Source organism: Dufourea novaeangliae, unplaced genomic scaffold, assembly GCF_001272555.1.
Source record: "Dufourea novaeangliae isolate 0120121106 unplaced genomic scaffold, ASM127255v1 scaffold125, whole genome shotgun sequence".
Classification (NCBI taxonomy): Eukaryota; Metazoa; Arthropoda; class Insecta; order Hymenoptera; family Halictidae; genus Dufourea; species Dufourea novaeangliae.
The window spans coordinates 2689416-2703519 of record NW_015374020.1 but is presented as its reverse complement, the minus strand read 5'-3'; the positions used below and the strand labels follow the sequence as shown (position 1 = coordinate 2703519).

The 14104-nt window shown below is 38.5% G+C and overlaps 3 protein-coding genes across 4 annotated transcripts; 1 reads left to right on the top strand and 2 right to left on the bottom strand.

Moving 5' to 3' along the window:
- Positions 1-372: 372 nt before the first annotated feature.
- Positions 373-3193, bottom strand: LOC107189089. The gene is made up of 10 exons (XM_015577523.1): positions 3146-3193; positions 2716-2793; positions 2292-2339; positions 2075-2201; positions 1673-1766; positions 1483-1598; positions 1183-1419; positions 864-1069; positions 726-794; positions 373-572 (listed from the first exon to the last, which is right to left on the bottom strand). Exons 3-10 carry the CDS (start codon positions 2317-2319, stop codon positions 424-426), a joined length of 1026 nt encoding a protein of 341 aa, XP_015433009.1. The 5' UTR covers positions 2320-2339; positions 2716-2793; positions 3146-3193; the 3' UTR covers positions 373-423.
- A 155-nt stretch (positions 3194-3348) lies between these two features.
- Positions 3349-9554, bottom strand: LOC107188927. Its single transcript, XM_015577326.1, has 13 exons — positions 9383-9554; positions 9014-9158; positions 8770-8952; positions 8538-8692; positions 8364-8460; positions 8061-8127; positions 7735-7975; positions 6570-6753; positions 5953-6043; positions 5725-5880; positions 5520-5603; positions 4320-4707; positions 3349-3533 (listed from the first exon to the last, which is right to left on the bottom strand). Exons 1-13 carry the CDS (start codon positions 9552-9554, stop codon positions 3349-3351), a joined length of 2148 nt encoding a protein of 715 aa, XP_015432812.1.
- Positions 9555-9744: 190 nt separating this feature from the next.
- Positions 9745-13242, top strand: LOC107189120 (3-hydroxyisobutyrate dehydrogenase, mitochondrial). Of its 2 annotated transcripts, none has more exons than XM_015577593.1 (8): positions 9745-9971; positions 11248-11479; positions 11747-11826; positions 11902-12080; positions 12197-12318; positions 12479-12689; positions 12761-12887; positions 13016-13242. In XM_015577593.1, exons 2-8 carry the CDS (start codon positions 11431-11433, stop codon positions 13196-13198), a joined length of 951 nt encoding a protein of 316 aa, XP_015433079.1. In that variant the 5' UTR covers positions 9745-9971; positions 11248-11430; the 3' UTR covers positions 13199-13242. The 2 variants fall into 2 exon arrangements, with proteins under 2 accessions (XP_015433079.1, XP_015433080.1); XM_015577594.1 differs by having other exon boundaries at positions 9961-9971; positions 11245-11479.
- The last annotated feature ends 862 nt before the right edge of the window (positions 13243-14104 follow it).

Genomic DNA, 14104 nt, shown 5'->3' with positions numbered 1-14104 from the left:
AGCTATACATTTCGCATTTGACTATTCATCAAGGCACCGTTTCTTTGCATACATAACTTATTGCAATGATTAATAATGTCATTAACATTAAAGTAATTGATATTATTAAATAATTGTTCGATAAAATTGAATTACTCGATTGATATAAAGTGAGGATATTGACTAATAAATATGAATTAATACCATTATGTTTCAATCTATCAACGACTGATCGTCAGATATTGAATTAGTTACTTGCGACATACAGCGGACTCTAGCGATCGGAATCATTAACATTGCTTTCGTTCCGCGATTCCATTGGTATCGACCATAGGTAATACAATCTTTTGATCGTATTTTTATGATTAAATTATTGAATACCTTTTAGCGTTGTATGTATGTATACAGTATGTACATAATTAGACTCTCCACGCAGAAGTGAAATCACTTTATTGGTGGATAGAGGCAAAGTTTTGCGTTCTGTTTACCAAATCCAATCCATGCACCTATAGGGTAGTTCTCGAGTAGCCAAAAAACAACTGTTACGAAATAATTGAAGCATATTCTCACCACTGCGCCAATGTAAGGAATATCTACAAAAAGAAGTCACCTTAATTAAAACATTGACATACTTTGTCGAAGTAATTTTTTAGTTATAAATTTCATAAATTTATTCCTGACGCAGAGACCCCGATTAAACAGACACAAAAAGCGTTTCATTTTTTAAGAATAAGGCAGTCACTTACTACAGGAATATAATATCCACTCGCGTTGTTTCATATTGAGATACGAGTACCATCCAAGAGGCTTCTGGTCTGAAAACAAAAAGTATTATTGTCAAACATGAAATAAAAATAATATCGATCTCTGTAAGTGAAACTAACATTTTCCCCCTGCCATGTCAAAGGTCAACGCGAGCATGGCATCTGTGTCCAGGCTCGGTTCGTGATACCACATCCCATTGATCGCATTTTTTGCCAGTTTCATGAATCCTGGTGAATGTTTATTCAAGTATTTCTCGCGTATTTCGTTTCTGATGTGTTTGCACAATTCCGTCGTTTCCGCCGCTGTTTTGCGAGCGATGTTCATCCTAGAGACATGAAGTCGTTATTGGGAAACGATACGAAGAAATAACAATAATAAAGTGATCTCGATTCGTTTGTAATTGAAGACAATTTCTTTTTTCTATTTCTATATAATTACCGATCCGGTATACCCAGAAGGTAAGCCGTGACGCGCCAGAAATGATTGAAACCCTCTCGTTCCTCGATTGTAGTGAGCGCTAGTCCCATTTTCTCGGGGTTCATAAGGGTGAGGCTCATAAAACCAAATTGTGTGAGGACCATGTCTTTTTGGTATATCGCATTTAGTCCTTCTTTGACGCGTTTCTTACTGACTGTCGCATGTTTCCATCGAATCACGTTCATTGTTTTGAACCATCTGAAATACACACGATAGATAATATTCGTGTGACTATTTTGAGAATTTTTTAGGGAAACCTACCTCGAATTCGAGTCTAACATGTCGGATCTGAACAGCTCGTACATGTGCAACACAGTTTCGGCGTATCGTTTGAAGGACGATCGGACCGTATCGCTCTTCTTCGTGTAATCAAGCACCTACGATGTGAAAATATTAAACATTTCACTGTTAACGTTTAATACGGATGATGGATTTTTGTTCGGCCAATTACCTCGATTATATCGGGAACGCATAATACCATTATCAAGCCGGTTACGCTTGCGGCTGCAAGTCCTAGCATATTCTTCATGAAATACTTCTGACCTCTGAAATTGGATAGATGAAAAATTACTTACGTAGCTTTGCAACATTCGAATTGAGAGGTTCATAACAAAAACAGTCTTTGTAAAAAAATTTTTAATATGAAGCGTATTTTTTCACGATTTAGAATCAAGTTACTGCATTAATGAATTCATATTTATCTCAGTATTATCTTTTAAAAGTTTCTTTAGGTTTCCCAAAATTGGTAATTCTTTCACAAGCGTCGTATTTGTTATGATATTTTCAGTTTCACATCATGCGACCAGATTTCTACGTTGATCTTAATCGATTTGTCGATTTTAATTCTACTCACGTTAAAAATAATCTCATATCCATCCAATGAGGTAAATCGTCTGGAGTGACTGGGACGTACTCCGTACCTATGGTGGATCTATCCTCCATGATCAATTTCATATGTTCGGCCACCGTGGATGTTTGAACTGGACGAAATCAATGCACAAATATAAGATAAACGAACTTTATTATTTAATACAATGTACGTATTAGAATAAAACCAAAATGTTGCTTACCATCGTCGATGTGGCGCTTGTCGTCCATTGTTCACCAGAAAATGAAAACTGTAAAAATGTCATACAAAAGATAAGTAACGCTAACTATAATATAATTTTGCAATGATTCTGCACAAGTATAATTACACTCTTGTTACGTTACTCTATTATCGATGAAATAATGACAAATGCATAATGACAAATCGGTGACCGAATTAATAATATTACTATATCATCAATATATCTGTCAATTAAGCAGAGTAAAATTGAATACAGTTCTTCTTCTATTAAAGATAGAAAGTTAACATCACAAAGAAATACACAAACATCATCGTCCAATGGTCACAACCGGCTATATACTAGATGTCACATGTTATTTGAATAATTCTATTAACTCTACACACAGAAACAATAGCCCTCGGATACGCTTTGTTTTGCTACTTACACGTAACAAGAAAAACCACTGATAGTTAAAGAGTGATGTTACACAATTCCCATTATTGAACTTAATTGATTCAGAAGGCTTCGATGTTGCGTTACACGTTCGCATCGACAAGGAAGCAATACAGTTACTGTAAAAGCCCGAAAATTGGCAAATCTTCGGTTTTACCCGTAAATCCACATTTACCATAGTGAGATGGTAGAAGCCTGAAATGGAAGCGTTTACAAGCATCTTTCAGATTTTTACCACCTAATTTATAAAACTATTTAAACAACAAAAGAATACTGTTCAAAGCATTATCCAACCCCAATCGGTATAATATATAAATTAGGTGGTAAAATTCCAAAAAAAATGCTTGTAAACGCTTTCATTTCGAATTTCTACCAATTCACTATGGTAAATGCTCGGATTTATCGGAAAATATAAAATTTACCAATTTTCGGGCTTTTACAGTAATATGTCAACACTGGACGCGTTCGCCACTGCACGCGCGGCGTGACTGACTTCTGTGCTGTTCAAGTGTCATTAAATCTCCTCGTGTGCAGAATTTTTCTCCCACGCCGAAGACGTTTACGGATTACATGTACGAGTTTTCCAGCTCCACTCGCCAGTAACTATAATTATTATTATCATTTATCATTCGTTTACTCTTTGTATGGGTTTCACAAGATGTACTTTGAACCTGGAAGTAACCATGAAGTTATCTTTAAAGCACAAGCAAGAAGTACAATTTAATTGTATGCCAATGGCTTGATTAATGATAGAGCCAACGGTGTAGCAAGCAAGGTTTCGCTTGTCGGTATACTTCCTTCTCGGTGGTACTGAAGAAGAATGTGTTCCGATCTTGTATTTCACGAAAATAACATCTCGGTTGCTTTAACTTTACAGAACGTTTGTCTAGACGAGACTGAGCACGATGTAACTTTTGTACGCTATAGAGGTTTGAATCTATTGACTAGTCGTGAGTTTTTGCAACTTAATACTGCGGAGATAGTTGGAGAATAGGTGTAATTATGGATGGTGCGTGATTTGTAACAAGACAACAAAAACTTGGTGACACATTTTACGTTTATTTGATAGTTCAGTTGCATGCACCTAAGAATGTGTTCCAGTGAATATTGGTGTGTGGATTCGCTTGTTGGTGCAGTTCAGTTTCTGATTGGTTCTATAAATTTCTACGGTAGAAATGAAGACTTCCGATTGGAGTACGATTGGGTAAGTGTGGTTCCACGACGGAAATTAATCGGGCCTTAAACGTGTATTGTTTTCTAGCATTCCTGAAGATCAACTTTGCACGACAATAAATAATTGTTCCATGGACAGTGGATGTTTGCACGAGATGTATAAGTAACTGTTCAGGAATCCTTGTATACGACCATATTCTCGGGATCAACACGCGACACGATCATTGCGACCTTTGGCTTCCTGCGTTGGGGTCGCAACACGAACGTAGAATTGGGTTGAGTCATTGATAACTTTCATCTTGAAGTTAAATTGAACAATTAACCTGAGTTACAGTCGACAATTTTTATTGCTGTTATGGTTTACGTGACGTTATTCATTGAATAATTCGTTTCTCGTAGAGAAAATTCTTTTTTTGAATTCACCTCGACCTTTGTCAGAAAGATTAGTATAATCTAAGGAATTCAGGCGACACTTTTTCAGATCTATATCAGGTTTACAGACTTTTGGAGACGGTGCATTCCTTTTATTCATCGATCTACGTTTACTGTTGATAGTTCGAAGAACATGGAAGATGTTTCTCGATCCTGCGGTGTGCCTCAGTTCCATGTAAAACACGAAAGTCGCTGCAGAAAATCCAACGAAGAGCAGAGAAAATCCGGCTCCCAGTGGTGTCAGTCCGAGTACTTGCACGGCCCCGTCGTATCTGTCGTGTTCAACGAGAACTTCGCGAAGGTTATAGCTATCGCGTCTGCGTATGACATCACGCAACTGCCAGGATACGATCCCGGTCTCCTTCAACCGCATCATTATCTACAACAAAGCACAGTAAATTCGTTCCATTTTCTTTTTGACGTAGGACCACGTGTAACTCTGAGGATACTACGGGTCGACTTACGGCCTACCGCTTGTGACAAAAATAGGTCCTAATTGAAATCGTTGTATCGTTAAAAATACACGCGATCATGTAATCGTGTTAGCATATTTGTGTAAAAAAGGTAAAGTCCAATTTGCATATAACGTAATACATCATGCCCGTTGCAGTCCCCTCGGTCCCCGTGCTCGGGGGAATTGATGTAATGCTTCTAGGTGTGCCGTTGCGTTTGAATCTATCTATTTTTTTTAAAGCTCACGATAAGATCTATGGAAATGTAGGAAGAACAGTTCGCAGTGGTTTGAACTGAACGTTTTAAAAATTGCTTTCCCGTGAATCGGTGAACACTTTTGACAAAACGACTGTGCGTGGTGTCGTTTTAAAGTTCTCGATGAAATCTATTTGAATATATAAAGAATAAAATAAACGCTTTGAAACCGTACTCGCCAAGCTCATTCCGATTTGCACAAGTCGTAGTCCTACGTTCCAAACTGACAATCAGAACTGAGCCTATCTGTTTTTTTTTTTTTTCTTAAAGGAGTGTGTAGTTTAATTGTAAACGGTGCATTATGTATTACGCGGTTTCTTAGCTGAGCTAATTTTACGTATAGTCAATCAAGCGAGTTCTCCGTAGAGTCACCCTTCGATCTTCGAAGCAACTGCAGGTAAGACGTCACGACATCCAATCGAATAATAACATATTCAGGGAAGCTAAAAATATTATATTCATTAGATCAAGCTGATATTTTACCCTGTTTATCGGTACCAGAAGCCACGGTTGCAGACCGAAAGCAATGTGGAAACTTCCTACCGGGTTCATCATGACCCTGTAATTCTGTTACAAATTAACATTAATAATACCACCAACATACCACATGTGAACTATCCGTAGATTTACATAATTAATCATTGAAAAGCGTCTCTCTCCTGCTTAACGATCAAGGATCGAGGCGTACCTTCAGATAGTCATTCGGTACGTAGTCGTTCGGGAAAAAAGTTGTATCGATGATTTTTCCGAGGACAGCATGGCCATCATTTTTCAACCACATTTCCCATTCGGTAATGTTCTCCAGATGTTGATATCTGCGCGGTAGCTGCGCCGTGGACTGGTCCTACGAGGATCAAGTATAATCTCCAGGTGAGTCGAGATTCTTTTTTTTTTAATCGAATAACGCCGCGCGTACCGTGAAATCGAAGTAATCGTGAAACGGCGGCACCTGACCTACACTTCCCCATGACAAATTCGCGGCGAGGAACTGTTCGACGGTATCGATCCTGAAAACGCATCCCAATAACCATCGACACGTTTTACATATCATTTGCGATACGAGCCACCCTGAAGCATTAGGGCTGATTAGTCGCCCTTAAAGTATGCAAGGCTGTTTTTGAGGGAAAAGGGAAACGAAGGGATTATTATTAAAAAAAACTTTTAACATTCAATTTTAAAAATGTGGGATCAATTAATAGAGGTCCCGAAAAGTGGCCCTGAATTTTTTCAGATTTTTTGGAGGCCTATAAATAAAAACAAGCAGACCTGGACATAGAAAAACCAGGGGATGACGGAAGCGGTAAAAATAACGAGGATCACGCAGGATAAAATTTCCCGATACAGAGTTAAATGAATTATACAAGCTTTTATAAGAATTTTAATAACTGAAAAAATGCTATGTAGAAGATATTACGGCGATAAGGGGGGTGGGGGTTGGAATATAAAATCTTACGAGTTCTTGTACTAGGGGAGGAATGGGGTAAGAAATCGCCAAAATTACCCTTACGTAATTTAAGGACGGCTCTTTGGTACCTATTCTGGTATTCCACAGTTGCCAGTCGGGATGCTAGGCTGCTACAATAAGCGGCAATTATTAACCATCCCGCGATCTGCCATAGAAGTATCTGAAGTTTGTTGCTCGTGATTGTTCTAGGCACGGAGCTGTTCAGGAACCAACCGATCAGCTCGGTCAGGGTAGTCACAAAATTTCGGAAGCCTGGAAAATTAAGATTACCCCTTTGCACTCGATATGTGACTCTCATTCGCCAGTCAGTTTCGTGCAGCGATTCTGGTGCATTGTCACTTTGGCATTATTTGCATTCATTATTAATGTTATTATTATTAACATTCTTAATGAATGCTTTACAAGATGTCATACAAAAGATAATTATAAACCTCAAGACTCAATATTTATTTTTTTACATGATTTAAAAATATATTTAACATTTAAATAGAGCAGTTATATTTGTTAATATATGTATCACATATCTACATCAATTCTTTGAGTATCTGCTTTCCCATAGCGAAAAAGCCTCCGAGTGCAAAGGGTTATGTGTCATTACCCTGACCTTAAAATATCGATAATGTTGTAATAATCCACGCGTACGTTCTCCTCCGTTCGATCGATGTTTCATAATCCGCCGTCTATTACTGGTCGATTGTCATTTCATTCGGAAACTTTTTACGCTCCGCGCGACAGAAAAACATAAATGCCATCCAGCACGCGCGTACACTACCGCTCATGCATATCAGGGCACTTGGTTTGTACGAAGAAACTGTGACGTTTCGTAAAACTGATAATACATTTTAGGCCACTTTTGTCACTTTATAGTAGCATAAGCATTGCCCATCGAACTTTAATAATATTTATTTCAGATTTTCTGTGATTTCGTAATGCCTTGTAGCATTTAACTAAATATTCGATAAGTGTCCCTATACGAATTGCAGAAACGGGATATCTCAATTTTTTAAGGAATTTTGAATACACCAGTTACAGCAGAAAAGGATCATACCTACACATTATCTAGCGAGCTATGTACATAAATAATTTTTTATTACTATATAAACAGGACATGTCCAGGAGATGTCCTGAAAATTTTGGTTTCCTGCAAATTATAATATTCTGATATGTCCCCTTTCTACAGTTAGCGATTCGCATACATAAGGTGCAATTGTTAAATCAATATCGTGGGCTTACGTTTTGGAAATTTCGGATCGATCCAAGCACGGGCGTACGCGTACAGGCTGTGCAGGATTATGGCTAATAGAAGAAGCTCCCAGATCTCTTCGGAGAACGGTCTGGTGAGCGCCCAAAAGTTCGTTCTTCGACGCGGACGGGGCACCAAGAAATGCATGCACACTTCGAACCACGGATCCGATAACTGGATGAATTTATTCTGTTCATAGGTTACCCATATGCTGCCGAACGCGATATCTGCCTATAAAACAATAAAATGAACTAAGAAAATAGAAACTACATTGCGGCTGACAGAAAGAAATGTATTATAATTTTGGTGATCTTACTTTATTCTTGAAAACCATTCCTATAACACCACCCTCCCACATCGTGTCGTTGATTTTTACGCCGAATCTATCGAAAACAAAACTTAATGTCGCTGAAAATAATAATTAGACTGTGGATTGTATCTATTTATGGCGTATACGAGTATGTGAATTATGACAAATGGCAAAGCTAATATCAGATCTAATGCATTTCCTGTCTTATTCTTGTCATAATGAAATCCTTTAAAAATAGAAGAAGTTCCAATCGTCAAATCTGCGTTTACAAATTGTAAAATGTTAGTTTGCTTAAAGTTCGATACTTGCGTGTAATTTCCATCGGGTTTTCTAAGCGTCCACGTGAAATTCAATTTGTCCGCCATTATCAGGAACAGTTGCATTTCGATGCCGTCCCATCCGAAATCTGAGTTCAGAGAAACAGTCGTCTGAACGTTTAATTGAAATATGTAGATCAGATGGATGTGAAAAAATTGGACTTACAATCATCCATTACGTAAACTTCTGCTTGCTCGCCGTCGATTGATTTCTTGATCGTACGAGTCAAGAACGTCATGGGTGGTCGATTTATGCTGTATACCTGCAAGTTCCTGCCACGAAGATCTATCTCATCATAATTATGCAGCATTTCTTCGTATCTGTGTTTATTCAGAACAAAAACAATTATTTTATAGTACGATTTTGACCTTTGTGAGTCAGCGACTTTTGTGTATACCTGTCAATTTTATTAAACCCACGCGGTTTTAGGTAATTCTCTGTCAATTTCCATATCCCTGACATCGAAACAATGTTCACGTTTGCCATTCCATAAGAGGAATCGTTGAATACGTCAGAGTCGTCGGAAGTTTCGTTGTTCACGATAACGAGGATCTCCGTTTTCCACGACAACGGCGATATTCTGGATAGAAGAATGATCTTTTTTTTATATCGAGAAGGTTCTAATGAGTTGATTGTTATACTTCTTCATCAGTCTCAGGATCCCCTTCTCGCTCGATCCCAGCAAGAGGTATCCGTCGCATTTCTGGTCGCTTCGTTTCAAGAGGTACTCGTACGGATAGACACTTCTGAATTGACTGAACAGTGCCATCGAGTCTTCGATCGGGTCTGAATAAAATTTCAAAATCAATACGAGTTTCAAAGCAAAACCTTCTAAACGCCTTGCAATACCAATAACAATGTTCACATTACTCCAAGAATAAGTTTATATTAATTTTATCCTCATAAATACTATACGATATTCCAAAGAAATACGTTCATTCTAAAATTAACAGGCATCGACCTTCCTTGGTACAGCAAGTGTCATAAAAATTATCCTCTGTTCCACCAACCGTTTAAAAGAACATTGCAACACGTCGAAAAAGGGAACGATAATTTAAGAACAATCCTGAAACCATCATCAGAGATCCAGGATTTACTTTCAGGCACAAATAAGTCAGCCTTACGACCGAACACCGGAAGTAGAAATATTTCAATAACGTAAAGCGTCAATGTTCTCTTCATGGTGTACCATAATCTTTTTTAAACGTCACTCCTTGTGTACAGTTTCAGTAGAAAAAAAATAAGTCCCCTGCGAACGACACCGATCTCCTCCGCAAGCAAAAGAAAATCCCTTGTTTGTTCTCCAGATCGTAGGTCCTACGATCCTAACCGCGAGGCTTTTCCGTTTTCACGAACACTCGTGTGTCAACAGCACACGCGAACGCAAGGTCGGGGAATAGGTGTTCTCAGCCGGTGTGCCTACGATTCGACGCAAATTGTGTATACAGTGGGTGCTGAACGTGTCCTGTACAAGTGCAATTAAACAGCTCCGGAACGTCCACGCAGGCTCGAATGCTCAGGGTGCAGTTTGATGTCGGATAAGGACTACGATAAAGAAGCCTGTGCAAACAGAATTATAGCCCCTGGCTGACGGAGCATGTAGGTGATTATAACAAAAGCTCCCACAAAGTTGTGCGGAATTTTATTCGAATAAATAGACAGTGAAAAGCAGGTGTGTCTAAGAACGTCATCTTGACCTTTAAACAGTTTATGAGATTAAATAATTGTTTTGCCTAGTGTCTACTCGTTCAAGAAATATTATTTTATTGTTGAAATTTTTAACCCACGTTCGATAAATTAGGAATGATTTAAACAATAGAATGATATTGTTAACCCACGTTTGATAAATTAGGAATGATGAAGTATTTTTTTGATTTTTTATTCGTTATTTGAAACTGTTTATCTGAGTCCCGGTGCTGTCTTGGCGAACGCTTCCGTATTGCTGACGTCTACGATCATTATTGAAAGCTGAAGATCCGATTCAGGAAAGCTTAATTCCTCGCTAGAATGAAACATTTGCAGACTAGTCTTTTTGAAATTTGATAGGCTCTTCGATTACATGGTATTCTTGTCATCAGATTATACAAAAAATGTGTATCTTGTTTTTGAAGGCTTGAATGTTCTAATTTCTAATGCATGTCACATTGTGTCATAAATGTATCGTGGATATTAGGCACTTAGATTATTAGCAAACGATCTGATGTTTATGCGAGATAAATTCGTAACATTCGATTGACAAATGATGTTTCCACGAAGATACGCAGACTAATCATAAACGACAGTTACGGTGTCTTTTTTATTTGTTCCTTTTCAAGACAATAACGAACATTCGCCAACAACAGCAGTTACGATGAATGGTACTGTAACTCATCTTTTACAACCCTTTTTATCTACAACAGGTGGCGAGAAGTAACGAGTTTCTACTCGGCAATACACCGTGCATCATATTCGATAGTATCTGCCTTTCTCGTTCGATCTATCGCCATCGTGAAACATCATTATACCCCGTGAACACGTAATTCTTTACAGAAATGCAAAACGTCATGTTCATCGACCGATAAAGAGAATTCCGTCTTCGTTCTTGTCAAATATTACAATTATGTAACACCAGCGACAATTCATTTCCAGCAATTATTATAATCGCATTGGTTACAGTGCAGCGACAAAGTTTATCTCGACGATAAAAATTTGCCAATGTTAGAGGGAGAAAACATGAACGCTCGTTGATAACGTTCGTCATTCGAACAGTAAATATTATTCGTGTCCCGTTGAACTCGAATAGTTTCTCTCCGTTCTCCGAGCAGAATGCACAACGTGTTCAAACGAATTTTATGGACGTTGATTTACACATGGAAATATATTTCCGTTCTAGTAGACTGTGACCGCTGATACCGCGTATTGACTTCGTCGAACGTATCGAGTATGATATTTTAAATAAGTTCGCATCGCCGCGCTGATCAACAATTCATACGACCTTCGAGATTGCGTGGATGTTTACCGTGCGTAGAAACGTGGCTCGAGCGATCGCCATACTTTTGGGCAGAGCTCTTTATCTGGGATGAGCCTTTTTGTGTTGCCCACGACGTTCGTGAAACGTACCTCAACAGGTAATTACATTTTTCACATAGAAATAATTCGACTTTGAAAGTTCACCATTTTCACAGTGAATTAACGGTTTTTATAATTCAAAGTAAACACATGAGTCTGCAATTGGTTGTAAGAACATCTCGATTTTCGTATCATTTAACATTCACACTCTAATTATTGAAGAAATTGGAATTATGTGATCGATAGAATATATTGTCCCACTGTGCAAGTGTTAAAAATAATTATCGACGTGTTTGATATTATTTCTTTTTTTACCCACGATTCAGGAACAAGATGCTTCTCACGTGTCGGATTCGTCGGTTTGGGCAACATGGGTGGCCACATGGCGAGAAATCTATTGAAGAAGGTACTACTTCGATTCCAAGCGATACAGAAATTCACCGAAGTCGAATTTTGAATTTATTTAATGCCTACGTTCCAGGGCCACCGGTTGACCGTTTTCGACGTTAACGAAACAGCCGTGTCGAATCTGACGGAGGCAGGTGCAAACGGTGCCGCGAACCCCGCTGAGGTAGCCGAAGTGGCCGATGTTGTTGTTTCTATGTTACCGTCCAATCAACACGTTCTGGATGTCTATAATGGAAGAAACGGTTTATTAAGGTAAACACACGAACATTACTCTATTTTTAGTGTGTTTGAATTTAATCTATGACTTCGATGCTTCAGATGAAATTGAGTTCAATGTTCCTTGAGATTTTCTCTAGTTGTGCTTTCAGTTCAGCGAAACGAAACACTCTTTTAATTGAAAGTAGCACGACCGGCCCGTTCGTGTCTCAAACATTGGCGAACGAGACTGAAAAGTGTGGAGTTAGATTCATAGACAGCCCAGTGTCTGGAGGTACGATACATTGAGAACGAGTATTTCATAGCGTTAATTTTAAGATGTCTTAAATTTCGTAAAGAAGAACAATATTTGTACGACGTTTCTCAGTGATAAACATCTGAAATTTTCAGAGACGAACGATCGAGGATGTAGTATGTTCGTTATTTGTTTACAGGTGTAAATGCAGCCAAAGATGGCACACTTACGTTTATGGTTGGAGGATCCAAGGAGAACTTCGAACTTGCTAAGACTGTTTTAGAGAAAATGGGATCCAGGGTGGTTCATTGCGGGGACATAGGAATGGGTCAAGCTGCAAAACTGTGCAACAACATGCTTTTGGCTATCAGCATGATTGGTACTGCAGAAGCTTTGAACCTTGGACAGAAGTAATGTGTTATAGGTTCAACAACGATTGCGTAACTGACATAACCATTTCATTAAACCGATTGCGTTACAGACTGGGCTTAGATGCGAAGGTGTTAGCTGACATCGTGAATTCTAGCACCGGCAAATGCTGGTCGTCAGAATTATATAATCCTGTTCCTGGGATCCTCGATAATGTCCCGAGCTCAAAGAATTACGAGGTAGTTGACTATGTGTATTTTCACGTTTTTCAATGCTTTAATTTCTGTGGTTTCTACATGCAAGTTTCTTAGATAAATTTTCTTCCTCGGTTACGCTATGATCCCTGAAACGGAGGGTTTAATTGTAGGGTGGCTTTGGTACAACTTTAATGGCTAAGGACTTGGGTTTGGCGCAGTCTGCCGCAGCTAAGGTGGAAGCGACCATTCCCTTGGGCTCTCTCGCCCATCAGATCTATAGAGCGATTATAGCGCAAGGATTTTCGAAAAAAGACTTCAGTTTTGTTTATCAGTTCTTGAAAGGACAGGAGTGATGTTACAGAAAGAATTTTTTTATTAAAGATTTTTTTGTACAGAATTTCGGCTCACCACCGCTAATTTGTTTAGTATTCTAATAGATATGTACTATTTTTCATAATAATTTGCAGTATTAGTTTCATAAGTAAATTAACGGTGGACAAAAATCATTTATTCCATTGGAGTACTGGATGGAAGAAACAGATGAGTAGAAGGCACTAGGGGAGGCACACGGGGTCTCTGGCGCCTCCACTGGGGGTACTATGACCCCACGCTCTCACCACACGGAATCTCTGGTGTCTCCACCGGGGGTTCTATGACCCCACTCTCTCACCCAAGGGGTCTCTGGTGCCACCTGCAGGAGTTCCGTGTCCCCACGCTCTCGCCACACGGGGTCTCCGACGCCACCTTCGGGGGTTCTGTGACCCCACGATCTCACCACACGGGACATCTGGCGCCACCGAAAAATAGTTTGCGCCGAATGTTAACGTATCTTAACGATTTATATCTCAAAAAATTGTTCCCGATTTGCTCTCTCCGAATATGAAATTCCTCCCATCGCACCGTTTATATTTAATGAGATATTCGCAAATAAAGCAAAAATTTGTTATCTGCAAAATAGATGGGAAATGGTCTTTTTACAACCAGATCATGGTACCAAAAAATTGCTCCTGATCTGTTTTATAATATTCAATGGTCAGATAATATTGTTTAATATTGTTTTTATGAATATGTACATGTATTATTATGTACATTTGAGTAAATTATTTTATTATTCCATTGTTATTACAACAGTTTAACAGTGACAACGAACGCATGTATATTTTCAAATATCGAACTAATAGTATATTTTTCTTCTATATTATTACATATAAGTGAGTAATACGTATTAAAAACGTAATCGAAACACAGATTTCTATTAC